General features: G+C 45.0%; 2 protein-coding genes across 2 annotated transcripts in view; both read left to right on the top strand.

Annotated features, from left to right (window-relative positions):
• The window catches only part of Dcaf7 (DDB1 and CUL4 associated factor 7), a 30,026-nt gene extending 23,499 nt beyond the window's left edge, over window positions 1-6,527 (top strand). Inside the window, exon 7 of the mRNA XM_052755925.1 lies at window positions 1,680-6,527. Within this exon, the coding sequence (XP_052611885.1) occupies window positions 1,680-1,852 (173 nt within the window). The 3' untranslated portion in view covers window positions 1,853-6,527. The remainder of the gene's footprint in view (window positions 1-1,679) is intronic.
• An 8,531-nt stretch (window positions 6,528-15,058) lies between these two features.
• LOC128122188 (translational activator of cytochrome c oxidase 1) lies at window positions 15,059-25,895 on the top strand. The gene is made up of 5 exons (XM_052757538.1): window positions 15,059-15,606; window positions 16,531-16,637; window positions 18,154-18,281; window positions 18,791-18,968; window positions 19,339-25,895. Exons 1-5 carry the CDS (start codon window positions 15,342-15,344, stop codon window positions 19,537-19,539), a joined length of 879 nt encoding a protein of 292 aa, XP_052613498.1. The 5' UTR covers window positions 15,059-15,341; the 3' UTR covers window positions 19,540-25,895.
• Window positions 25,896-27,844: the final 1,949 nt, after the last annotated feature.

Here is a 27,844-nt window from a genome sequence, read left to right as displayed (position 1 = left end):
TCCTGGCTCCCTAGGAGTGTGATTCTTGCTGTTTCCAGGGCAGTTTTGTGAGATTGAAGCAGTCCACATTCCAGATGCTCTTTTGTATTCAGTTGGTCTCAGAACATCTTTCATTGACTAAGGATGGTGTGTATCAGATACAGACCTGGGTGTGTGTTCCTATAGGGGTAGGTACTGGTTCCCCCAGGAGTCTGGGTTCTTAGAAGAAGAAGCACCCTCTTGACTGTGACAGGGTCTTTGGCACTACCAGGAATTACCTCCCTTGGGCCTTGGGTCTTTCACCTTCACAAAGCCTTACCTAGTCAGTAATTTGACTTACAGTTCTCATTTTACTATTTTTCTCAAAGAGGGTACTTTTCAAAAAATGCTGCTTAATGCAAGTCTGTTATTAAAATGAAAACAATACAGAGCTGTAATAAGTCAAAGGTTAGAAATCATCTTTTCAATTTGCTTTTTTTTTTTTTTTTTTCCGAGACAGGGTTTCTCTGTATAACAGCCCTGGCTGTCCTAGAATTCACTCTGTAGCCCAGGCTGGCCTTGAATTCACAGAGATCCGCCTGCCTCTGCCTCCCAAGTGCTGAGATTAAAGGCGTGCACCACCACCACCACCACCACCACCACCACCACCACCACCACCACCACCACTACCACCTCCACCCAGCTTGAGGATAAGTTTTAAAAAAGATTTAATCGCGACCTTTAGAAGACAGTGAGCGTAGCTCTAACAGACTGTAGTGTCTGTCATTATCTCAAGAGAGAACACTGCTTGGAGGAGTCAGGGTCTCATTCTCTAGTGCTGGCTGCCCTGTAACTTACTATGTAGACCCTAGACTGACTTCACACTCAGGGCAGTCCTGTTTCTGCTTCCAGAGTACTGGTTTTTTCCTTATTATTTTGTTTTATTTTTATTTACTTACTTTGTTGAGACAGGATCACACTGTGTAGTACTGTCTGGCTGTAACTTGCTGTATTGATCAGCCTGAGCGGTCCACTTGTCTCTGCCTCCCAAGTGCTAGGACTATAGTCATGTGCCACTATACCTAGCAAAACACATTAGTTGGCAGTGGTTGAGGTTTTTTTGTTTATTTGCTGATGGTGCTGAGATTGGACCAAGGATATTGACCATGATAGGCAGATACTTTACCACTGAGCTATGTCCCCAGTCCCCTATTGTTGGGATCACAAGCACAGATGGAATTTCTTTTAATGGTGCATGTCTATTTAGCACTTTATGTCAATCATCTGTACAACTCATTGAAGTGTAAATATACAAAAAATGGGAAGCAGTCATCAGAGAAGCATCTTCATTCATGTAAGTATTTTTAGTGGCTGAAAATGACATCATATTTTGGGAGCATTGCATCCCGTGCCCTCTCCTGATTCCTGAATCCAATGTCCTGATCTAATTCTCTAACCCTGGTGCAGTGGATAGAGCTTCAGGACCGAGAATGTGGAGTCAGGACCTAGATTTGAGTCCTGACCTTGCCACTCACTGGCTACATGGCATGATGGGGCAAATCGTAATATTGCTAAATCTTGGCTTCCTCATCTCTAAAATAAAACCTCCCCCACAAAGTTTTGATGAGCAAATGTTTTGCAAATTGTGACTGACTCTCCAAATGCAAGATTGTTACCCCGCGTTGTCTGAGCTGAGACGTTCTTGCTTGCTTTTTCTCTAGCGGATGACCACCAGGCTCTCATCTGGGACATCCAGCAGATGCCTCGGGCCATCGAGGACCCAATCCTGGCCTACACAGCTGAGGGCGAGATCAACAATGTGCAGTGGGCCTCCACTCAGCCTGACTGGATCGCCATCTGCTACAACAACTGCCTGGAGATACTCCGTGTGTAGTCTCTGTGGCGCCTCACCTACCGGGCCGGGGCTTGTGTGTTTCAGTCTCTGCCCCCTCCCTCCCCACGTAAGAAGAACATGTTTCCAGTGGCCAGTATGTCTCTTGTTGCTTTACACCCACTGTGTCCAGAAGCTGCTGTAGGAGTCCAGGCCAGTTGCCCCTGGCTGTCTGTGCAGGACTGTGCTGTGCGGTGCACCGCAGCCCAGGGCTGGGTTTTACGATTTCTCTGCTTTCCTCTTCTTTGCTTCTTCAATTAAACATTTCTGTATATCTGTTTGTCAGCTGTTGTGTTCATGAACAGTACAAGCACTGGCTCTGTCTGTGTCCATGTGCCCCATGTCTGTCTGTTTACTGCCCGAGGCAGTAGTCCGTGTCTTGTCCCCATCTGTGTCTATGCTAGCACTTAAATGGGATCAAATGCCAATTTCAAATTGTCTTTCCTCCTGGTATCAGTGTCTTTTAACAAACCTCAACTTTGTATATTTATCTATCCGGCTAATTTTTTTATGAAAGGAATTTCATCTTCCTGGTTTCCTGGTTTTACAGTCCTCCCTCTTTGTACCTTCCTCTCCCCCTCGGTGCCTGCAGTGGCTCCTGGACCCCAGACCCCAAGAGCAGTTTGCCTTCCTGCGTCACTGCCTGTATGGCACACCCTGACGGGGATTCAGAACTGCATTGGTGCTCTCAAGGCTTCTGACTCACACCTCTCTCAGTCTGGGTCCTGAAGGCCTGACAGGCCAGGACAGACATAGGAAGCCTCTGTTCCACCACCCTCCAGTTCCTCTCTCGGCTTCACTAATGAGTATCCGGTGGAGCTGAGGTGAGCAGTTGACTAGGGGCCAGGCTGAGGGAGAACCATTCCAGGAAAGCTGAACTTCTGTTGTGTTTCCAATACCTGGTTTCAGAATCTATTTTTCCCTTTTAGAACTTGAATGATAGGCAGGAAAGATCTCTAAGCTAAGCTTCGGTATTTGTTTGCTGAGTTTCCTCTGCCTGGTGGGATTCTGGTCCATGTCTGGATTGAGTGCTGTGAATGAGAGACTCCTGAGAGGTGCCATCTGTCCTGACCCTGAACAAGATCTTTAGATTGAGCTAGACAGGCAGTTCTCCTAAAGGATGGACTAATCAGCTGTGGTGATTCCAGGCCACCAAGTAAACGACTACAAAGGAATCCTTGGCCCCGGGGCCAGTCATCAAGAGTCTCTCCATCTGGGACACTTGCCCGCCCCCTGAGTTTAGGTTCCGAGCAGTATTGGACTTTGTAGGCTGCAGTTGGCCGTGCTGACCTCCAGGCCTCAGGTGTTTGTTTCCGTTACATGAATGGGTTCCATGGAGGGGACTTGGATAGTTCTGACTTTAGATGAGTCCCTGGCAGAGTTTGGGACATGCTCTAGGGAGAATTTGCCTGGCTTATTTCCTGCTGAGCTGCCTGAAGGTTCCTTAGATTCTCTGACATGAGGAGAGTAGCAGGCCTGAAATTTAATGGTTTTGGCCACTTCGCTGTCGTTGCTGGAGAAGTAACTCATTGTTCTGTGCACATGGACTCTCTGAGTCTTTGCTCACTTCCTACAGCTGCTGCAGCTGTATTCCAGAAGTCTTACATCGCTTTACTATATAGGGGCTCGACCCACAGGAAAGGCATTTTCAGTCAGGGTGTTTCCCCTGGGCCTTCCTGATTTGTCATTCTGATTTCTGGTCTCTGGCTGGCTGGCTGCTTGAGATTAATGTTCCTGCACTAGCGTGTGCTTTGCCCTGGATCATTTACAGACAGAGAGCACAAATTGTGGTTACCTCTGATTTTAGTGGTGTTTGCTAGCTAGTACAGAGTCCTGGAGGGTGGCAGCCTTGCTAATTCAGGTTGCTCCTGTAGGAGCCCCCAGTTTCTCCTGCGCCGAGTCTACAGTGGAAGTCAGGAGCGGTAGTAGGGCCTGCCGGGAAGGGCCTCTGTGTTCTGGGTGGGCTTTAACTTGGGCTGGATGATGGGGTTTGTCAACTGGAATTTGAAAACAAAGGTTTTAAAGTTAGTAGTAGTTATTAGAATAGATTTGATTGAGATAGCTATGTGCTTTGGAAACAACCACATGATGATTTTTCCCCTGCTCTGTGGACGCTTGTCATCTTTCTTTAGCCTGCCTTCTGTGCCCTCCATCCGGTCCAGGTAAGACTCTGCTGTCTCCATCTTCAAATATGCATGCACCCACTGTTGCAGGGTGGTGCCAGCTCTCTCACCCTCCCTTTAGAGCATGGGTAGGTGGCCCTGTGGCTGAGGAAGAGATTTCTGTAGCCTTGACATACAGAAAGTCGCTTAGTCTGCCATCCTCCCAGGAGCACAGATGTATTAAAGTGTCAAAAGCCAGTCTGTTTAAATTGCCAGTTCTAACAGGGAGGTGGGTCAGGACCTCCAGATCTGTTCTCCTCCAGGGGCTGTAGCTCCAGGCTCCGGCGTGGCTGCAGTGCTGTTTGGACTTGACTTTGGCATGCTAAGCCGGGCTCTGGCCTGTGCTTTCTGTGTGTGTGCTGTGTGGGAGGTTGCGTGCTCAGTCAGATTAGCAGAGAGCTGAACTGCTGAATGGGTCTGAGGCTTTCATAGACTTGAGGCTTTTCCCCACAGGAGATTGTATCTCTCTGGATGATAATTTTCTATCGAAATCAGAATTGGATCTCTGATAACTGGCTATAATTCAGGAAGAACAGGAAAAAAATCAGAATCCTACAGTGTTTTGATGATTGTTACAGTTGAAATTTGGTATTTTAGGGTGTAGGAGAAAATGAGTTCTTGGGATCAAAGGAGGAAATACTAGAGAACACAGAGGGGCTGAGGGAAGGAGCATTGAGAATCTCTCTCATAGCTGTGAAGTGAGCCTGGACCTCAGCCAAGGCTGGCCTTCCAGTGCTGTTAATCAAACGTGTGTCACTGGGTAACTAGGAAGAGGGTAACAGCTAGGGGCCGAGAGCCCTTCCTACAGCAGGGCTGCTATAGGTGACGTCTGGGGGTTAAATTCTAACTAGGGGGGTCCCATGACAGTACATGATGATACTGTTGCCAGTCTGTCCTTGAACTTAGGATCCTCTTATTTCAGTTTCCTTGAGTGCTGGAATCACAGGCATGTGCCCCTGTCCCCAGCACCCATGGTTCTTCTTGTAGATCCCCCTCTTTCTTTATCTTCCCTTTGCCCTTTCATTTTTCATTTTGTGTGTGTGTGTGTGTGTGTGTGTGTGTGTGTGTGTGTGTGTGTGTGTGTACGCGCGTGTGTGGTGATGGAGATCAAGAGCAGGCCCTCACATGTGCTAGGCAGGTGTTCTACCACTGAACTGCACCCTAGCCTCTTCTCTTCCGTTTTTCTCTTCTCCTATTCCTTTCCACTGTAGAATGTTCTCCCCGATGTAGCCTGGGCCCTAGATTCCTAGACTGTAAGGACATGGAGGACTCGGGAGTTTACCAAACATGGCTGAGCAGTCCAGAACTGCCCACCACTTTCCTCATTTTGAAAATAGGGCAGTTCCTTTGATCACCTGGCTTAAGATGGAGAGTACCACTGCAGTAGAGGCCTCAAAGTGATGTTTCCTTTAGAGCGGCGACGAGGAAGGTAGAGAGTGCTTAGCATTTAGGTTGATTTTCTGAGAGGAGAGCTGACCTGAGCAGTGTCACCATGAACCCTAACAGGCTTTCCACAACTTGTCCTCTCTGCTCTGGGGAGGCTGCAGCTGAGTATCTCATGTCTCAGAGCTTGTTCACCTCCCCCTGCTACATTCCCTCTTCCTCCCGTACTGTCATTGCTGCTAATGGTCAGAGTCAAGCATGTGACATTATGGAATGAGCAAGCTTCTTGGGCTGCTATCTAGATGGCACTTTTTAAATAAGGAAACATGCAGGTTTCTTCTCCCAAAAGGCTTGAACTAACGTGTCAGCCAGAAACAATAAGCTAAGGGAAGTTTGAACTCCAGAAGAAGGATGTTGACAGTCTGTGTGACAGCCAGAAAATGTACAAGCAGCCACCTTTGGGACAACTCAGTGAAGCTGAACTGTGCTATATACTATTTGAAAGAAGTGTTCTCACTTGGCCTGAGTGGGATGTCCAATGTGTAAGGGAAACTGTTGACCTGAAGCTTTGAATCGCTTTAGTCAAATGAGTCACTTGCTTTGGTCCCGTGTGTTTATGACCCCTCCGTCAGTGACTTTCCCTTGCCCCACCCTGTGTGTGACTTCTAGCATGATTGTATAAACCTCTATGTAGAAAATGGAGATTTCCTGGTCTACACAATGTTAAGCTCTAACTGGTCCGTTTCTGTGCCCTTTAGTCTCTGTGTGTGAACTTACTTTCTTAGATATTTAAACTTCCCTTCTAAAGCTTTTGTGGCATCACTTGTTCAGGTGGAGAGGAAGCTGCCCCTTTGCAGAACTGTACTGTAACCATGTCTCCTTTATAAATATTATTTTCACAGGGCTGATTGTATACAGGGCTTGTAATAAAACATTAACACTGTGCTGTGAATGAGCTTAGGATTCTCCTCCGGAGGCAACTTGAAAAGCCGAGAGTGGAGTGTTCTTTCTGTGACTTTCCTTCTTCCTACGTACATTAAGTCTGTTCACTCTGTTTCAGCCTCCTGTATAAGAAGTACCGTATTTTCTGCCCATCATACTTTGTAATAAAACTTGAACATGTATAGATTGAATTTCTTCTTGTGGTGAATTCAGTTCTTCCCAGTGTGTTCTTATGGTCATGTTTCAGAGGTACTGGAAAGGCATTGGACTCCACCTCATTCAGCACAGTATTCTGATGGCCCAGCTCGTTACCTTGTGCCTCCTCTTTGTTCACCCACTTCCTAGGCAACTAAGGAAACATGGACACCTACTCCAGGCTGAGGGCCAAGGGCCGAGACCCTCAGATTGCTTCTATTTTGTCAGAGGGCTATCCACACATTTGTAGTGTTCTGCAGTAATGGGGCTGTGTTTAGGAACCCTGAAGCCACTCCTGTTAGGGTGAGAGCCAGAGTGCCTCAGGAAAATGTCACAAGATGAAGGATGTCTGATTTGAGTTTTGAAGACTTAAGTAGGAGTTGTCTGGGAATAGGGAATGCCACTTAAGGCAGAGAATAGTCATCTGCAAATTTATATAAATAAGAAAGTGTCAGATTCAGAGCATTACCAGTTAATGGATGTGTGGGAAGAATGGTGGGAGGCGTAACTAGAGAGGAAGGCAGCAACCAGATCAGGGCGAGTCCTGTACTTTGCAAAACTTTTGGATCTTAACTTGTGTGAGAATTTGGAAAACAGAGGTTAATCAGGATGTGACTTGCTTTTTTAAATTTACTTTCTTGAGACAGGATCTCTGTAACTAGGGCAAGCCTTGTTACACAGATCCTGTCTTACTGTGTGGCCAAGGATAACTTAGAATTTTGTATCCTCTTGCCTCTAAGGTGCTAGGATAACAGAAGTGCACCACCACACCTAGTTTATGTAATGCTGGAGATCAAACCCAGGGACAGATATACGGGGTTCTCTAGAGAAAAAGAACTGACAGAATGAATACGATGAAAAGATTGATTAGACTGGCTCATACCCTAGGGCTGAGTAGTCCAGCAATAGCCATCTGCTCACTAGAGAAGCTGACAACCCAGTACCATCCCAGTTCACAAGGCTGCGCACCTCAGCAGTCCTGTTCTGGCACTGAGAGCCTGGAAGGTTCCTGGAGAGCTTCTGTTCTTCAATGTCAGGGCAGGATAGCAGCAATGGCAGAGTAGATGTGCTTGCCAGCCAAGAGGGAAGTTCGGCAGGCAGAGCAAGGCTCCTCCCTCCGACCTCCAGGCCTCTCAGAATCAGGGCTGCTTGGAAGAAGGTACCTTTCACACTGGGAGAAGGTCTTTCCTCCCTCATAACCTTTTCTAGAAATGTCCTCACAAAGTATGCCTGTTAGATGTTTCTAGACCAAATCAAGTGGATAACCAAGATAACCATCACAGTAGGCAAACACTCTACCAACTGAACTATTTCCCCAGCACCTCCTCCTTTTTATTTATTTATTTATTTAGAGGCAGGGTCTATGTACTGATGTTTGGGATTGGTACTCAGTATGTAGCCCAGGCTGACCTTGAACTGTCTCAGCCTCTGGTTACATTTGTGTACCACTGCACTTGTCTTGCATGTTAGAAAGATAAGCAGTGAAGAAAGAGCCTCTGAGAGGATGAGTTTTCTTTTGCTTGTTTTTGGTTTTGCTTTTAAGACAGGATCTTATAACTCAGGTTGACCTGAAACTCAAACTGTGTAGCCCAGACCAGCCTCAGGCTTATGGTAATCCTCCTACCTCAGGCTCCCAAGTGTTTATATTACATGTGTGAGCTCTCACGCCCCCTCCCCATTTGTGAGAGAGACATGATTTCTGCCATATTTAGTTTAACACTAGGAGAGTGAGGTAGATCTCTTGAAATCTCAACAGGCTATGCTATTCTGTGCTGCCTGACTGTGGAGAGCTTGGTCATCCGCCCAGGGCAACTGCAAACCTTGTTTTGGTTTCTGTGCTTATTTGTGATTGTTTTATTGATTCATTTTTGCTACTAGATAACATAAGCTTGGACTATGGGAGTAGCTCAGTTGGTCGAGTGCTTGCTTCTCATGCACAAAGCCCCAAGTTCAGTCCTCAGCACTGTATAAAACTGGGTGTAGTGGTGCACACCTGTAATCCCATCACTTGACAGGTGGAGGCAGGTAGGAGGATCAGAAGTTCAAGGTCATCCTTCACTGCATAGGGAGTTTGAGGCCAGCCTGGTCTAAAGCCCCTGTCTTGAGAAATAGAGGCTGCATTTTTAAGTTATAAAAACCAGTGTGGCACTAGAGAAAAAACAGTTAGGAGCACTGGGAGTTCCCAGCACTCACATCAAGTAGCTTACAACAGCCTATGATTCCAGTTCCAGGGAATTCAGTGCAATCCTTTGGCTCCCATGAGTACCTGCACACAGAGACCCATACATAAACACATACATTTAAAAGGGAAGGAGGTTGGCTCACCTGTTCAAAGCACTTGCTGATCTTGCAGAGGACCGGGGTTTGGTTCCCAGCACCCACATGGTGGCTCACGACCACTTATAACCTCAGTTCCAGAGAATCTGACACTCTTCTCTGGCTTCTTCAGGCACAGACATGAATGTGATGCACATACGTAGATATAGGCAAGACACTCAAACACAAAAATACATTTTTAAAATGTGTTGGACTGGGTGGCTCACAGATGTAATACTAGCACCCAGGAGGCTGAGGCAAAAGATAAGTCTCAGCTAGGTGAGTTTGAGGCCAGCCTGGGCTACATGAGACTCTTGTCTCAAAAAAAAAAAAAGTCATGCTATAAATAAAAGCACATGAGAGAGGGACTGGAGAGATGTCTCAGAGGTTAAGAGCACTGACTGCTCTTCCAGAGGTCTTGAGTTCAATTCCCAGCAACCACATGGTGGCTCACAACCATCCATAATGAGATCTGGTGCCCTCTTCTGGCCTGCAGTCATACATGCTGTATACATAATAAATACATTTTTTAAAAAAAGCACATGAGAGGTGGGATGTTCAACTTCAGAAGTCATGAAGTACAATTAAAACCATGGGATGCTGTGTATGGTGGTACATACCTTTAGTCCCAATACTCTGAAGGCAAAGACAGGCAGATTTTTGTGAGTTTGAAGTCAGCCTGGTCTACACAGTGAGTTCCAGGCTAGCCAGAGCTACAGAGGGAGACTCTGTCTCAAGACAACAATAAAAACAAAATTAAGCCCCACCGTGAAACAACACTTCACACTCCTAGAATGTCTATAGCTATAGACAAAAAGAAATACTTAGTGAGTATGTGGAGAAGCTGAACCCTCTGAACATTAAGGGTGAGAATGTAAACTGATGCAACTATTTTAAGTCTGGCTCTCCCTTAAAGGTTAAGCATGATTATGATATGACAGAAATTCCACTCCATGGCATATATGCAAGAGAAACAAAAATAGGGTTCTGAGCGGAATGATGCTGGCACATGCCTTTAATCCCAGCACTCAGAAAGCAGAGGCAGGTAGATCTTTGAGTTCGAGGCCAGCCTGATCTACAGAGTGAGTTTTGGGACAGCCAGGGCTACACAGAGAAACAACGAGAGAGAGAGAGAGAGAGAGAGAGAGAGAGAGAGAGAGAGAGAGAGAGAGAGAGAGAGAGAGAGAGAGAGAGAGAAGAGAGAGAGACTCGTGGTATTCATAATACAAGGTAGAAACACACCTATCAGCTGAGGAATGTACAAGTAAAATGTTCATTTAATGGAATATTGTTTGGCAATAGAAGGAAATACTGATTAATGTTACAGTCAACTGAACCCTGAAAACATGCTGTTCTAGTTTTCTTTCTGTTGCTATGACAAACACCATGAGCAAAAACAACTTAGGATAGAGGAAGATTGATTTGGTTTACACTTCCAGGCCATGGTCCATCATTGAGGGAAATCAAGACAAGAACCAAACGGGAGCTTGAAACAATCCACAGATGAATAGTGTACCTGTGCTCTTGTTCTCTCTCTTGTCTCTCTGTGTGTGTGTGTGTGTGTGTGTGTGTGTGTAAGAGAGAGAGACTGACACAGACTCATGCTTGCCTACACTTAGCTACTTTTATTGTTTTTTTCCATTTTTTAAAAAAAGTGTCTGAGGGCTGGAGAGATGGCTCACGGCTTAAGAGTACTGGCTGCTCTTCCAGAGGACCCAGGTTCAATTCCCAGCACCCACATGGCAGATCATAACTGTCTGTAGTCCAGTTCCAAGTGACTTGACACCCTCACACAGACATAAGTGCAGCCCAAACACCAAAGCATATAAAATAAAAATATATAAGCAAAAATAGTTTTTAAAAACGTGTCTGGGTGTTTTGCCTGAGTTTGTCTGTGTACCACTTGCATGCTGGTGGAGGCCAGAAGAGGGTATCAGATCCCCTAGGACTGGAGTCACAGATGGTTGTGAGCCATCACGAGTGCTGAGAATAAAACCCAGGTGCTCTGGTTGAGCAGCCAGTGCTCTTAACTGCTGAGCCGCCTCTCCAGCACCTTAGCTACTAGCTTTCTTATGTAGCTCAGGACCACCTGCCTAGGGATGGTGCTGCTCGCAGTGGTCTGGACTGTCCTGTATAAATAAGATGCACACAGAGAGACATGTCCACATGCCAATCTCATTTGGTAATTCCTCGGTTGAGGATGTCCTCTCACATGACTTTAGGCTATGTCAGGTTGATAAAAATAAGCAGGTGTCTTAGTTACTTTTCCTGCGAAGAGACATCATGACCAAGGTAACTTTAAAAGAAAGTGGGCCAGGCGGTGTTGGCACACGCCTTTAATCCCAGCACTCGGGAGGCAAAGGCAGGCGGGTCTCCAAAGCGAGTTCCAGGAAAGGTGCAAAGCTACACAGAGAAACCCTGTCTCAAAAAAAAAAAAAAAGTGTTTACTGATGCTCATGATTCTGGAGGGTTAGAGTCCATGATCATGGTGGCGGGCAGCATGTCAGCAAGCACTCGGCCACTGGAGCAGTGGTTAAGAGCTTACACCCATCCTGATCTGCAAATTGGAGGCAGAGAACCAACTGGAATGGTCTGGGCTTTTGAAAGCTCAAAGCCCACCCTTAGTGACACACCTCCCCCAACAAGGCCACCACTTAATCCTTCCCAAACATTCCACCAACAGGGGACCAAGCATCCATCCAAGCATAAGAACCTATGGGGGCCATTCTTATTCAATCACCACACTAGGACACATGCTAAATGAAGGAAATCATTCACAAAGACCACATACTACATGCTCTCATTAATATGAAATGTTCAACAGAAGCAAGTGTAGGTTGTCTAGACCTGTGACAGTTGAGGGGGATGAGGAGCGACTGCAAAGGACACAGGGTTTTCTTCAGAGTGATAAAAGGGCTAGGTTGTGGTGACGGCTACGGTGAATATACTAAAAATCATTGGACATTTTAAGTTGGCACCCTTTATTATGTAGAATCTGTCAATAAAGCTTATTTAAAGAAAAAAAAAAACTACCGAGTGTGGGAATTACAGTACTGTGGTAGACATTAACATTTTGACAGGAAACAGGTAAGTGCTAACCCAGCCAGATGTCTTAGCAGATAAAGGCTCCTTCCACCAAGCCTGATGACCTGAATTTGAACCAGGACCCACGTGATGGAAGGAGAGAACTCACTCCCACAAGTTGAACACACACGTGATTAATTTAAGAAAACCTAAGTGCAGAGGTATAGGCATGTGTGATGGCTGGTGGGAACATAGGTTAGCGCATCTATTTTTTTATTTTTATTTTTTTTAATTTTTATTTTTTTATTTTGTTTTGTTTTTTGTTTTTCAAGATAGGGTTTCTCTGTGGAGCTTTGTGCCTTTCCTGGAACTCACTTGGTAGCCCAGGCTGGCCTCGAACTCACAGAGATCCACCTGGCTCTGCCTCCTGAGTACTGGGATTAAAGGTGTACACCACCATCGCCCGGCAGGTTAGTGCATCTAAATGGGGAGTCTGATGTTTGATGCCCAGCTGAATCTTTAAGGAAGAGCAAAATGTAGCCAGGTGAAATGGGACAAAAACAACTCTGGGTTTAATACAGGACTTGAGAGAAGTTTCAGGAGTTTAATCCCTGTGACTTGCACAGCACAAGGAGGAAGGGGGCAGTCCATCTCTCAGGAGCTTGGATTATGAAATTTCGGAAAAATTCATGGGGGCCAGCAAGATGACTCAGTGGGGATCTTGTCACCAAGCCTGGTGACCTGAGTTCAATCTCCAGGATCTAAATGGTGGAGAAAACATGTTATCCTCTGACCTTTAAATATGCATCGTAACACCCATATTCACACACACGCTCACAAAGTAAATAAAATGTAATAAATTAAAATGTTATGTGCTGACTGGGAGCAGTGGCTCCTGACTGTAATTCCAGTACTTGAGAGGCTAAGGCAGGAGGATCACCATGAATTCAAAACTAGGCTTGGCCTGCAGAGTGAGCCCCTGGGAGATAGCTCATTGCCTAGCATGCTAGAAGCCCTGGATTTTAGACCCCAGAACCTACTCCACGACAAGAACAGGTGAACTATATTGCAGTTAAGAATTTGAAGGAGCCGGGCGGTGGTGGTGCACGCCTTTAATCCCAGCACTTGGGAGGCAGAGCCAGGCGGATCTCTGTGAGTTCGAGGCCAGTCTGGGCTACCAAGTGAGTTCCAGGAAAAGGCGCAAAGCTACACAGAGAAACCCTGTCTCAAAAAACCAAAAAAAAAAAAAAAAAAAAATTTGAAGGAGAAATGGCTCAGCAGTTAAGAGCACTTGTAAGCCAGACAGTGGTGGCACATGCCCTTAATCCCAGCACTTTCGAGGCAGAGGCAGGCAGATCTCTGTGAGTTAGAGGCCTGCCTGGTCTAGAGAGGGAGTTCCAGGACAACTAGGACTATTACACACAGAGAAACCCTGTCTCAAAGAAAAAAAAATAATAAAATAAATAAAAAGAGCACTTGTAAAACCCCACACACATAAAATATAAATAAGTTCTAAAGACTCAGTTAAAGATTTTTATGAGTGTTTGCCTGCATGCATGCCTGCAGCATGTGTGTGTAGAGCCTGCAGAGGTGCATCGGACCTCCTGGGATGGGAGCTTCAGAAGCTGTGGGCCACCATATTGGTGCTGGGAATCACACCCGGGGCCTCTGCAAAAGCAGCAAGCACTCTTAAATGCTGAACCATCTCTCCAGCCCCATGAGCTGAACCTTGGAGGCAGGGATTTCACCAGTGAGACAATGAAGACCACTCAAGAGAAACAAAAGTGGTCAAGAATTTGTACTCAGGCTGTGCGTGGTGGCCGCTGGTTACTCTGGAACTAGGAAGACAAAAGCAGCCAACATAATGCCCTCCCATAGAGATGGAGCATCAGAACATGAGAATGGAAGATGAGCCGGCTAATTATGGACATACTTATGTAATAATATAAAATCTGTGCCCGTGCTCCCACCATCCTCACTCTTCTCAAGGCTATTGTATGCGGAAGGAAGCAGAAAGGAAGGGAACTTGTCCAAGGTTGCACAAGTAAATGGCAGAAATACAGTTTTAATCCATCCCGTCTAACTTTAGAGAGCAAAACTTCAAACTGCCTTCACGTTGTCCTGCTTTTCTAATGAGTGAAGCTCTTGGGACTTAATTCACCCTGGGGACCTCTTACAGAGATTCAGTAGCTGCTATTTTTTTTTTCTTTATTCTTTATAGCACCCCCTTTCTCTGGTTTTCTCTGTCAAGAGAGCAGGTGGAAGGGGCTGGAGAGAGAGCTCAACAGTCAAGGGTATTGGTACCTCTTCTGATGATGCAGAATTGACTTCCAGCACCCACATGGCAACTCACAATCATCTGTAACTCCAGTTCCAGGCTATCTTGATGTTTTCATCTGGCCTCTACAGGCACCAGGCACACAGACATGCATGCAGGCAAAACGACCATACACATAAATTAAAAGTACTTACAATAATTTTTTAAACAACAGATGGAAAACGAAGATAACAGTTTGACTTAAAGGCTGGTCTGATCTTTCATCCTTTCCCCCAAACCCTGTGATTCATCTGACTCTGTCCCCAAGCTATCTCCTTGGGTTTAGGAGCCAATCATGATTACAGCTGCTGCTTACATACCTTTTTTATTCAAACTCCAGGGGTTATGCTGTGTTTTCAACTCTCCAGTATGGGATGGCAAAACAGACACAATGTCATCCTTGTTTATAGAAATAAAAATCTAAATCAGAAAGTCTTAAATGACTGGGCAAATCACTTCTCTGATGGCTAGGATTCTTTTTAAAATAAATACATTATGGTTTTTTATGTTTATGTTTTTTTGTTTGTTTGTTTGTTTGTTTGTTTTGAGACAAGGTCTTGATGTCACGACCCTTCGCTTCCCAAGTGCTGGAATTACAGACATGGGCTACCACTCCCGGCATTTAGGACTGTTTCATTTGTTGCTTCCCTTTTTTTAATAAGCACCCTTGGCGGAGGTGTCTTTACCTGCAAAATGAACCGGTTGAACTACGTATTTCTTTTTGAACAACAAAACATTTGTTATTCTGGACTTGTTTAGAGTTAGGAAGGAAGATTAGTGACACGAATCTCTACTAATTCAATGGAATGAACTCTGGTGTCTCCGAGCAACCGGGAGCAATTGAGGTCTGGATCACTCCTGGCAAGGCAAGGTTCTAGCGAGTACGAAGAGGCGGCGGAACCGACTTTGCAGGCGCTGGGGACGTGTTTTGCAACGGACCAGGGACAGGAAGTGTACTGTGTCAATAAGGGTCTCCACGCCCGGCGGTGGCAGGGTCACTCACGGCTGGGCAGGTTAAGTGGGTCTCAGCCTTTGAGTTTCAGGAGACCCTCAGAAGCGGCCAGAACGTCCAGACCGGCTTGTTCCGGTAACAGGTTAGACAGGTTGACCTTGGCCGCTCCTCTTTGCACTTTGTCACCCCCGGTCGAGGCAGATGATGTCGTGGGCTGCTGCCAACCTGAGAGGGACAGCTGCCCGATGCTTTCGTGCGCGATGCCTCGGGTTCCGCGTGGGACCTTGGTGTGCCTCCCAGCAGGAAAACTGCGGTCCAGCTCCACACAGGACCCTGCGTGTCAGCGCGGCGGCCTCCGCGGGACACAATAAATGGTCTAAAGTCCGGCACATCAAGGGCCCCAAAGACTTGGAAAGGAGTCGAATCTTCTCCAAACTCATTCTCAGTATCCGCCTGGCGGTTAAAGGTGAGAACCTGACGGCCCCACTGCTGATCACTGAGACCCTTTTGGTGCCTAAGGCTTCACTTGCCTCCCTAAGCTGGACTAGGGCCAATTACTTTCTTCGCGTTTTCCAGTTGCCATTGTTGACGTACCCGTAACTCTCAAAGCACCCACCTTCACTGGATATTCCCGTTTTCCTTTCCAGAAACCTTTTAGAGACCCGCCCTTAGGAAGATAGATATGACTCCTTCAAAGTCTATAGGTAGATAGGTAAAATAGAAATAAACCCTAAGAGTCAAGTCAGGGCTTGGAGAGATGGCTCAGCGGTTGTTGCTCTTGCTGAGGACCTGTGTTTGGTTCCCAGCACACACGTGATCGCTAGCAACCACCTGAAACTCCAGTTCCAGGGTACTCAACATCCTCTTCTGGCTTCCGTGGGCACTGCATGCATCATGCATGCAGGTAAACACAAACAAATCTTTTTTAAAAAGTCAAGTATGTGTCTTTCTTGAAGGAATAAACCAAGCCTTGTGCAGCTGCTTTTACTAGCACTGAAGGCTGTGGCAGGCATACTGAGTCAAGTCATTTCTTGCCTAGGCTTAATTTTTCCTCGCTAGAGCTCCTGAGACATTTTTTTTGGAAGGCTGGTTTGGAACCATGTATCTGCTCAGTGGTGCAACTGTCTTTTTTCTTTCTCAGGATCTGTTTCTACCGCCCTGGTTCTGGAATTATAAGTTGGTGCTGGTATTTTCTTATATGTGAGATCTAGGGATCAAATTCAGATCCTTTGCTTGCAAGACAAGCACTTTGCACACTGAGCTGTCTTCATTAGATAACATATTCTAATGGAGAGTAATTTGCCATTGTTTTGGGCTTGGAGAGGCTGGAAATCACTTCTTTCTCCATACTAGATGAGATGTCTTTGATTGTTCTTTTTCCTTTATCCAGAGGGAGGCCCCAACCCCGAGCACAACAGCAACCTGGCCAACATCTTAGAGGTGTGTCGGAGCAAGCATATGCCCAAGTCAACTATTGAGTCGGCGCTGAAAACAGAGGTGTGTCCTCAGTTTCATGTTGTTATTATTGACCACAGCCCTCAGGGGTCCATGTTTGGAAAGCCACCGGAAATTCCTTAAATGATCAGAGAGAAGAGTAGGAACATGGTTGACATCCCAACCCAGAGACCTTTGAGGATTCTCTCTCCTTGACCTTTGGTTAGAGGAACATGACTGGGAATAGGCGATGTAGACAGTATGGAGACCCATAGAGGGCAGAGCTGTGTTGTCAAACTTGGAGAAGATAGGGAGAAGAAAGGACAGGTAAGACTGGGAAAGCCCTAGACGTTAGGTTGGAGAAGGGCTTGTTATCTTCTCAGATGCTTATGTCTAAGGGAGAAAAGCCAGTAAGAAGAGACAGTGGTACGGGTGGTGGTGGCAGCACTCAGGAGGCAGAGCTAGGTGGATCTCTGAGTTCGAGGCCAGCCTGGTCTACAGAGAAAGAGGCAGTGGTAATGGTGGGAGTGGGAAGGATGCTGAGCTCCAACACTTCCTCTGGAACAGGTAAGGATTTGAAGAGTTAATAATTTCTTTCTATTGTTTTCTTTTGAAACAGGGTCTTTTTGTGTAGCCCAGGCTAGTATGGAACTCATGATCCTCCTGCCTCAGCCTCACAAGTGCTGAGCCTACAAAAGTGTCTAATCACTCCCTAGAGTAATCATTGTAACAGCTGGCAGTTATTGGGTGCTGGTTCCTGACCAAGTCCCTTAATAAAAACTCTGCATGCATTTCTCACTGAATCCTGAAAGTGACCTAAAATGGAAACTAAGGCACAGAAAAGTTTGGTGACTTGATGTAGGTCATGCAGAAAATGGCAGACCCAAATCAAAGCAGCCAGACCCCAGAACTCAACAGGGAGCTTGAATTTCATTTGTGAAAGTGGATGGGAGGAGTCATCAGTTGAAAGCCTCTAGAAAGGTACAGGGCAAGGTGCTTAGAAAGTAGTGATGTGGACAGGGGATGAGGTCTAAGGAGTATGGAGGAAATTGGCAACTGGTTGTGAAGTATTTGAATTTAGCTACAGTGCTGAATTCAGTGGCTCCCATGACAAGTTCCACGTGATGTTTCTATAGCAGCACCCAGCAGCCCAGGGCTAGTGGCGTTGAGAATTCCTAAGTAGGTGTGTGTGTGAGTATGTACGTGTGTGTGTGTGTGTGTATTCTCACATAGAATGGATTACAGGAAGATGAATAAAGGTAGGAGTGACTGTGGGGTGGATGTGGGGTCTGGTTAGAGAAGGGTAGAGGCAGAGCTGGGAAGGCTGCTTGGGAACCAGAGGGAAAACTCCCTTTCAGAAGGAATAGTACGTCCACTGATGTCAGAAGTTGATGCCATCGGCCTCCCTCCCCTGTCCGGAAGACAGAGACACAAATAAAGACTTGAGGGCTCATGCTCAAGTAAGTCTTGAGAGGTCACACATGGAGTCACTTCTTAGTCAACCATACCTGTGGTTTGGTGCTGGCATGGGGGCACTGGGACATTAGGAAACATGACAATGGATTTTTTTTAATTGCAGAAAAACAAGGGAGTTCATTTGCTGTACGAGGGTCGAGGGCCTGGTGGCTCTTCTCTGCTCATTGAGGCATTATCAAACAGTGGTCCCAAGTGCCATTTGGACATTAAATATATCATGAACAAGAATGGGTAAGTATGTGTATGTAGGGAAAAAGGGGACAGAAACTTTAGGTTCCAATTCTATGCAATGCAAATGCCATTGTTCCTCAGCAGTATTTCAGGTTGTAAGCACGCTTCTTCCTTAGTGGAATCCAGTGTGATAACTGCTTTTCCCTTAATGTCTTCTGAACGAGATAGGATCCCATAGGTGTAGATGAGATCTTTTCCCCATCATTCCATCTGTAGCCATATGATGTTCCAGTCTTGAAACATTCCCCCAGGGCAGGAGTTTTAATAGAATTGGAAACAGTGAGCAAAGTTGTTTCCTGCAGACTCCAATAGATGCAGAAAATAGAAGATGGGGATGCTCTTGGACAGTCTCTTACCCAGCATCAGCTGTGTCATCTTCATGAAGAGAGTTTTGGGTGTCTCTGGGTGCTCCAGGGGCCAAATGGGTCAGGGGTAGTGTTAGAATGCAGCACTTTGTGGAGACTGAGCTTCCCAAATCATCCATGCATTGTCTCTTCCCTTTTCCGTAGGGGAATGTTGGCTGAAGGAGCGCGTCATTTCTTTGACAAGAAAGGAGTAGTTGTGGTTGGAGTAGAGGACAGAGAGAAGAAAGCCGTGAACCTCGAGCGTGCCCTGGAACTGGCAATCGAAGCAGGAGCTGAGGATGTGAGAGAAGCTGAGGATGAAGAAGAAAAGAACCTTTTTAAAGTGAGTATGGGCCCGGTAAGATGGCTCAGCTTGCTTCCAAGCCTGACAAGCTGAAGCCTTTGTGTTTGGTGGGCTTCCAATGGGTCTCCAATAGATACCTTAAGATATGCTTCTCTGGGCTTCTTCCTTCCTGTGTGTCAGTATACAGGTAAAGCAAAGAATTCACAAATTGCCCAGTGTTATTAAGATAAGCTGGAGGCTAGGACCTATTCTTCTGAGTTGGTGAGACTGGTTCTGAGCATTGGAAACTGTGAGCTTAAAGCCAATGATAATACAGTACAGCTTGCTCCACTCAGGACTTTGCAAAATGCTGCCTGGCGTGTGCCATTCCTTCCTGGCTTCTCACCTCCTGACTTTCTTTTATCCCTAGTTTATTTGTGATGCCTCGTCACTGCATCAAGTTAGGAAGAAACTGGACTCCCTGGGCCTGTGCTCTGTATCCTGTTCCTTGGAGTTCATCCCCCACTCAAAGGTGCAGCTGGCTGAACCTGACCTGGAGCAGGCTGTTCACCTCATCCAGACTCTCAGCAACCATGAGGACGTGGTTCATGTTTATGACAATATCGAATAACCAGACTGTGCCTGTCTCCAGGCTCTTTCCTAGGTTTCACGAGCTTGTGCAGCAATCTCGGAGACTGAAACAGGTGGGCACCTACCAGAGACCTGATGCCATGGCTTACAGCCTTAAAAAAAGGGACTTTTAGCTTTGTTGGTATCACAGGGCCACCTGGGATACAAGGTGAGACTAGCCAGCTGGTCTGACTCTGATCCCAGGTGATTGGCCCTTGTCAAGATTCTAAGTGTCTTGTACTATAGAGTGGAAATTGATCATCAATAATAACAGTAGTGATTGATTATTCTTGGATGTTGCATTGATGGTATAACTCTTGAGTTGTCCCCAGTTTGTGTCCAGTTTTTGAACTTCTGGACTAATGTTCAGGCCCACATGCTTGTTTCTCTACTTTAATACTAAGATTGTCTTTTTTTTTCCCTTTTCTTTCCTTTTTACAGTGAAATGTGGCTGTTCTCTGTGGTTGACTGGTGGCCTAATGAGCTCGCCTTTTCACTCACTCATGCAGCTAGTATTTCTTGAACATCTTTCTTTACAAGAATTGTGCTTTTCCAGAGACCAGGCTGTTCAGTTGATGCTTAGATCTTGCTCTAAGATGTAGGGCCTCAAAGGGAAAGACATGGGGCTGTACCCATGGAGCTGTCCCAGGGTAGTGTGGACTGCGTTTATCATCTTTTTTTTTTTCTTCACGTGGTTTTTGTTCCCTTTTCTGTCAGCTTAAAGGCTTTAGTGCCATAGGAAGTCAGGTGTCAAAAGGGACCTCCTCAGGACCTACTTTGAACAACCCATGTGTGTTCTGAAGATTGATAACAATGGCCCTATCAGCAGGTAGGGCTGTTCTCCTGAAAGGCTACACTAACCTGGGTTTGAGAGCTTGAGGGCCTCAGAAGGCCACTTTTAGCTCCTTTTCCAGTGATGGCAAATGATAGGAACACCAATAACTAGAGGGGGACAGGGACAAAAGGAAGAGTGAGGGCTGAGCCAGAGCCTGGCCTTTGTACCTTTGGCTCTTAACAGTCACTTCTGGGTTAGAAAGTCTAGCAGTGTCGACTGCCTGTGCTGTAGTATATCAAGCATAATGCTTCTGGAATGGCATTTGAATCCAGGTCATCTACCAACTTACAAGCTGTTAAGTCAGTTCTGAGCTCAGAGTAGTTTTCTTCTGAAGGAGCCTTAGGTAAATAAGTGTGGAAAAGTCCTAATACTGTGAAGGATACTTTAGCTTCTAGAAAAGGACAGCTGGAAAGCCAGGAAGAACAAAACAAAAAGAACAGAACAGTCCAAGATCATACCAAAGCAGATGCCCTTATGCCTCATATCAAAGTCATAGTACTAACTAGGGTTTTTTAGTTTTGCTGGGGACAAATCATCTAAAGATCTGAATTAGTACATCATCAGAATGGGATAACTTGATGTTGATAAGCTGCTTTCTAATTGATATGTCATGTTATTTGATTTGACAACAAACCTATAAACTAGAACCAGGGCTTAGGGAGTAAAGCGTTTGCCATGCAAATGTGAGGACCCTAGAATGTGAGTTCAAATCCCCAGAAGTCTTGTAAAGGCTAGATACAGTAGTGTGTACGTAATCCCAGTGTTCCTATGGGAAGGTGGGGGCTAAGACAGGAGAATCCCCAGAAGCTTGTGAGCCAGCTAGCCTGATGTTCATAGCAGCAAAGAAGAGACCCTGTCTCAAACAAGTGGAAGTCAAACACTGACATCCTGTCTACACACATGCCATGGCACATGTGTGCCCACACTTACACACACAAACATACTGTCACATCATATACACCCATGTACACATGTACATGCACAAAAAAAGATTAAAATAAAATAATTATTTTATGTATAAATTATCTCACACCTAGGGCTGGAGAGATGGCTCTCATTTTTTTCTGATCTCCTAGGGCACTCACATATACATGGTATACACTCACATACACACATAAATAATAAAAAATGAAAATAAATCTCATAAAAAAACAAAATAAAACCCTCAAGTTATCTCATACCAAACAAAGGAGAATGGGCTTAATACATCTTATGTTGATAGTGCCTGTTTATAAAATAGCCCTGTTTTAGAAATGTTGAATATAAATTAAGTTGATGGAATGTGATCATTTCTAATCTGAGAAGTCTGTATGAAGGAAGCTTGTTCTTAAAGGGAACTTGGCTACTCTTATGAGCAGGCCTCATCCTATCTAGAAGAGTTTGTTAATATGGCTTGTTGTGGAACCAGTTTTCCTACACCAGGCCCTGCTCGCTGTACTATACAGTAAGGCGCCTGTGAGGGTGGCGCCGCACTGACCCCTGGTGGTGCCCTTCTCGCTCCCACTGTTAACAAGGAAAAGGAGAAACGGACAGACTTGGACCTTTCCTGCTGTTTCTGGATCTAATTGAGACCATAACATATAAATAAAGATAGTCACAGCCATACAATGTAATTAAGGACAAGAAGTCACCAGGATTGTGAAGATACGTAGTAAAGGCATTTAAGAAGGGAAAAATTTAGTTTAGTGATAAATTCTGTCTGATTTTCATCAGTATAAAAGTGAATTTTTTAACAAGAGCATCTGTGTTTCAGGGAAGAAAGCCTAGAGTTTTCCTTGCTATATTGTCTTTGAAATTCACATGGAGATCATGAAGGGGGTTTCCAGGAATTTCAGAGCAATAATAAGAGTTTGGGAGTGGGCAGGCAAAAGTATGGCCCTTCCTATTGCATAGTAAAGCCCCAACGTTCACTATAAAAAAAGTTATCTCTCTCAGAATACTTTATATCAAGCTGGAACGGCGACCCACACCTGTAACCCCAGCACTTAGGAGGCAGCGAAGGGGGGACTGCTGAGGGTTTAAGGCCACTTGGTCCCCATATGGAGTTCCAGGCCAGCCGAGGCTACATAGTAAAACCTTGCCTCAACAAAACAAACAAAAGAATAATTTATATCGTAGTGTTTACAATATAATATTATGAAGATTCAAAATTACAAGTATGTTGGGCTAGGGGGTAGCTCAGTGGTAGAGCATATGCTTAGCATGTGTGAGGTGTCTGAGTTCAATCTCTGGCACTAAAAAGAAGCATGTGTACTAGATATAGTACAACTCAAATTTTGAAATATTTATTTAACAATACTATGTCTGTTAGGTCTTTTTCTTTCTTTCTTTCTTTCTTTTTTTTTGCCTCCTTTGAAACAGGGTCTCATATGATCTAGGTTAGCCTCAAATTCGCTGTGTGGCCAAAACTGACTTTGAACTCCTGATCCTCCTCTCAAGAGCTTACATGAGGTTTGGTTTTGTTGTTGTTTGTTTATTTATGGCTAGGAGGAAATATATGAGAATTTCAGAAATGGCAATCTTAGAGTTGTGATGTTGTCACTGATCTCGCTTTCTTTTTTTTTTTTTTTCTTTGTTTTATTTTGGGGTTTTATTTTAGTTAGTGAGACAGAGACTTACTCTGTAGCCCAGGCTGGCCTTAAGCTCACTGTGTAGGCCTTGAACTCATAGCCATTCTCCTGTTTTACCCTCTCTAGTACTGAGATTACTACAGGCATGAGTGACCATGCCTGCTATTATTACTGAGTTTTCCTTTCTATAATCATGTTATTATTTTTATCAGGAAATTTTTGTTTATTTGTTTTTCAGTGTTAGAGATCCAACCCAGGACCTCACACATCCGAGGCTGTACAGCTGAACTACATCCCTGGCCCAAGGGGAAATATGTGAAACCAGTGAACAAATAGGTGCTGGGTGTGGCCCTGTATAGCAGTTATTCCAACACTAGAGATGCTAAGCAGGATCTGGAATTTGAGGTTAGAAAATAAAACCAAAAACCAAAGCTAAAGCCCAAAACCAACATCCGACTCAGATTATTGCCTGACTAGCAGACAGACAACATCTGGAAGTCTGAGCATAAGAGGTTTTTTTTGTTTTGTTTTGTTTTTTTAAAACCAGGACTTGAACTTCCTGCCTCTGCCACTGGAGTGCTGATTACAGGTGTGAGCCACCACACCTGGCTCTGGCTCACCTTTATGTCTGAAAAATGGGGCTGGGATGACTTACATCGGCTTATCTTTGATCATTGTCTTAGTAATACAAAGTTATTCACTGCCTTGAAGCCATACTAGGGTTATGTTCAAGTGTTCTGATGAGCTGAAAGTATTTATGACAGGCTCTGTCTACAGCCCAACTTTGACTTATATGTGTGTGTGTTAGGATTGAGCCTAAAGTCTTGCTAAGCAAAGGCTATAGAGATCACCAAGCTATATCTCCAGCCCTGTTTTTACTTTTTGAGACAGGGTATCACTAAGTTGCCCACACTGGCCTTGAACTTGTGATCCTGCTATCTCAGCCTCCTGAATGGATAGAATTATAGGCCTGTGCTAGCAAGCCTGTCTTACATTGACTCTTACAAGAAGTGCTGCTGTGGGGCTGTGGATGTATTCAGAGGATAGAGTATTTGCCTAGCCTGCACAAAGCCCCAGACGTGATGCCTAGCATCATGTAAGCTGGGCATGGGAGAGCACACCTATAATCTTAGCACTTGGGAGGGGAAAAAGCAGTGTTCTTGTGTATAACTGCTGCCCTTTTGCAAGAGGCTCTGGTGTACTCAGGGGATAGTGAAGGCTATGGTTCTAATTAACTATGGAACTTGTACAGTGCTGTTAAGTTACTATTTTTAAAGGCTGTGCATGTTCATGCACACACTAGGCAAAGGGCAACCTTCTCTGTCATCCTCAGGAACGCCATCCCCTTTGAGACAGGCTCTCTCCTTTGCCTGGAGTTGAACAGTTAGGTTAGACTGGCTGGTGAGTGAGCTCCAGGGCTCCTCTTGTCAGCCTTCCCAGTGCTGAGGTTAAAGGCATGCCGCTGTGGCCGCATTTGTGCATGGGTTCTGGTGACTAAACTCAGGTTCTTGCGCTTGCAAGGCAAGCACTTTGCCAACTGACCTTTCTCCCCAGCCCAAGTTATTTTTCTTTCAATTTTATAGCAAAGCAGACAATAAAGCTTCGAACTCCAAGTCTCAGACTCCTGGGTATTCTTTTGAATTCTTGTGGACTCCTTTGGAGATGTTCTGTGAAAAGAGTCAATGGCCGAAGGGAATGCTGTGCTAAATACCAAACTAGTTTGGACTTCATTCTGTGTCCAGCCACTGAACAGGGTAGCACCCTTAACTTCTTTCTTGTATCTTTTGCTTATTTCTAAAAGGTTATTTTTATTTATTTTAAAATTTTATTTTATTGTGTGTGTGTGTGTCTGTACAATGTATGTGGTGTCCATCTCCATTGCTTGGCAATAGTTAGTGTTCAGAGCTGGCTCAGTGGATACAATGCAAATTCAAGGACCTGAGTTTAAATCCAGAACCCAGATGGAACCCTACGTGGTAGTTAGCGCCCACATCTGCAATCCCAGTGCTCCTATGGGGAATAGACAGGAGAATCCCTAGAAGCTTGTGCCCAGCTAGCCTGGACTGCACAGCCATAAGCAACAAAGAGATCTTGCCTCAGTCAAGGTGGAACCCAAGGTCATCCTCTACTCTCTACACAAATGCATATGTATACACAAACTGCTCCTCCCAGTACACGTATACACATATAAGGCAACACACCCCTGGCTTCCTCGGGCTCCTGAACTCATGCACATATTCCCCTCACCCCCCACATACATACAAATGGTTAAAAATAATAAAAACAAATCTTTCAAAAATACAGTTACCCTTTGTACTTTATAATCTGGCTTCACCACCACCACCACCACCATGCACGTGCACACACATCACAGGGTATTTAGGATCTTTTTGGTGTTTGTAGAGGAAGGCTTTTTAGTCTTGTTTGTGGGCACATACTATTTTATTAATTACTATATCATAATTTGTTTAACCATTCTTTCCATCAGTGAGTATTTGGATGTCTACATAGAAAAGAGGCTACAATGGATTTTCTTTACTTTTGCTTATTTACAAACTACTGTTTGGGATAAGTTTATACCAGTATGATTTTAAAATGAATACTTTTTTGTTTTGTTTTTTTTGTTTTTTGTTTTTTTGACACAGGATTTCTCTGTGTAATAGCCTTGGCTGTCCTGGAACTCACTTTGTAGGCCAGGCTGGCCTCGAACTCACAGAGATCCACCTGTCTCTGCCTCCCAAGTGCTGGGATTAAAGGCATGCACCACTACCACATGGCTACTATTTTTAATTAGAAGAAAATATTAATAATTTTTAAGACATCATGGTTGAAAGAATCTTCTATGAGGTATGCATATTATTCCTTGACACAGCAAACTAACTGGTTCAACAGGTCATCTAAAATGTACCCTGCTTTATCTCTGAATTAAAAGAATTTTCATAAATCAGGTGACAGGTTTGCTGGTATTTTTCTTTTGTAAATCAAATCCGTTGATCTTTCCCCTAAAAGAATCCATTCATTGTTTTTATTGTTCCTTCCATGTCCCATTGTCACCATGGTCTTGAAAGAAAAGAATGAAAGTGTGCAGCTAGTATGTAATTGGGCTGCCAGATAGGGCCAGCACTTTCTTAGGCCCTGGCACTGGGAGTGAGTGTGGCTCAGATACCCAGAGGCCAGCCAGCATAAAACTAGGAGACAGCCTCTAAAAGGCATGAAGAATGGGGAGAGAGCAACCACAGAGGGAAGATAAAATACATAACTAAGCGTAATTGTGGAAATCACATTCAATTACTAGTGTCCCCATTTGACATTCAACACATACACACACACACACACACACACACACACACACACACACACACACACACGCACGCATACTTGGTTGTTTTGAGACAGAGTCATGCTATGTTATATGGTCCTGATAATGGACCTAGGGGCTGGCCTTCAGCTTGAGGCAACCTTCCTGCCTTTGCTTCCTGAGGGCTAGGACTACAGGCGAATGTGCACCACTACACCCAGCAGGTATCTTGAATATACTATTAAAGACAGTAGGCATGCCAATTTGAATGACAGCTGCTTGCTTGCTCACTTGTTACCCTCACCCCAAGGGCTAGGGGAGGAAACCCAGGGTTTTGCACATGCTAGGTGAGCTCTTTACCACTGACCTACATCCCCCACCGGACAGCTTCCATTTCTCTGCTTATTTTGCAAAGTGCAGTTACATTAGAACAGAATAAGTGCTTGGATGAAGAGTCCCAGGTGCTCTGGGAGCATATCAAAGGCCTTAGCCCTGTTTGAGAGGTAAGGAAGGCTTCCTCAGGGAGTGACGGAGAACTGTGGACTTAATTCTCCCCTGAAGGAATGAGAGTGGGGGCAGAAACAGAGAACATTCAATACAGAGAACACAGGACACATAGCACTATGTGGGGAGGGGGTGGATAGATTGAAAAGCTGAGATTTATTTGAGGAAGTATTTATTGGTATGTGTGTATGCCTGAATGTATGTATGTGTCTGACATGCATGCATGATGCTTCTGGAGTTTAGACAAGGTCCTATCCCCTGGAGCTGGACTTACAGGCAGTTGTGAGCTGACCAGTGTGGGTGCTGGTAACTGAACCTGGCTTCTCTTGAAGAGCAGCAAGCACTCTTTACTACTGAGCCATCTCTCCAGCCCCTATTTGATTCATCTTAAAACTGATGGGATAAGTTTGTAAATAGGGTTTGCTAGGGTCACGTGTCTGAAAGATCGCTCTGTGGTGTGAACACATTTTAAGTAACAGATTTTGATGGTTTGATCTGGGCTAGTGGGGCTAGGATGGAAGAGAGGCAGATGGATTGGAGACTTGGTTAAGATTGATGGCTGGGGAAGGAAAATGGAGAAAGGTCACTGAAAACTCCGTGTCTTCCTTGGGGGAACTGAAGAACAGAGGAAATATGGCCCAATGGAGGAAAGTTACCTGTAGAATTTGAGGTGTCTGTAGGATACTCAAGAATGGTGCCTCTGGGGCTTGGAACAAGACCTGCCTGAGCGGGAATCCTCAGCACAAGGTAACTGCAGCATGGAAGTGTTTGACTTTGGTGGCTAAGGGGCAGACAGTGGAAATGAGATTTGCAAAGAAGGCATCTGGAGGAAAAGGTGGAAGGAAGAAGCTCATCTAGCTCAGGTACTGGAGACATTAAGTGAGATTACGTGCCTGGCATCTAGGAAATGGCTGATGTTTTTCTCCATTTTTCCTCACCAGAAAAAAAAAGAATTATTCTAATTAAGAAACTTCAGTAAATTGGGGACTTAATCAAGTGAGAATATGAGACTTGAAAGTTTGCTGAAGAAAAACAAGTTGGGCACAGTGGCACAAGCCTTTAACCCAGCACTCAGGAGGCAGAGGCAGGCGGATCTCTG

Source organism: Peromyscus californicus, unplaced genomic scaffold (genome assembly GCF_007827085.1).
Source record: "Peromyscus californicus insignis strain IS unplaced genomic scaffold, ASM782708v3 Scaffold_3__1_contigs__length_106647218, whole genome shotgun sequence".
NCBI classification, from domain to species: Eukaryota; Metazoa; Chordata; class Mammalia; order Rodentia; family Cricetidae; genus Peromyscus; species Peromyscus californicus.
Note: the sequence above shows the minus strand (reverse complement) of the source record. Positions and strands in the feature narration are given on the sequence as shown.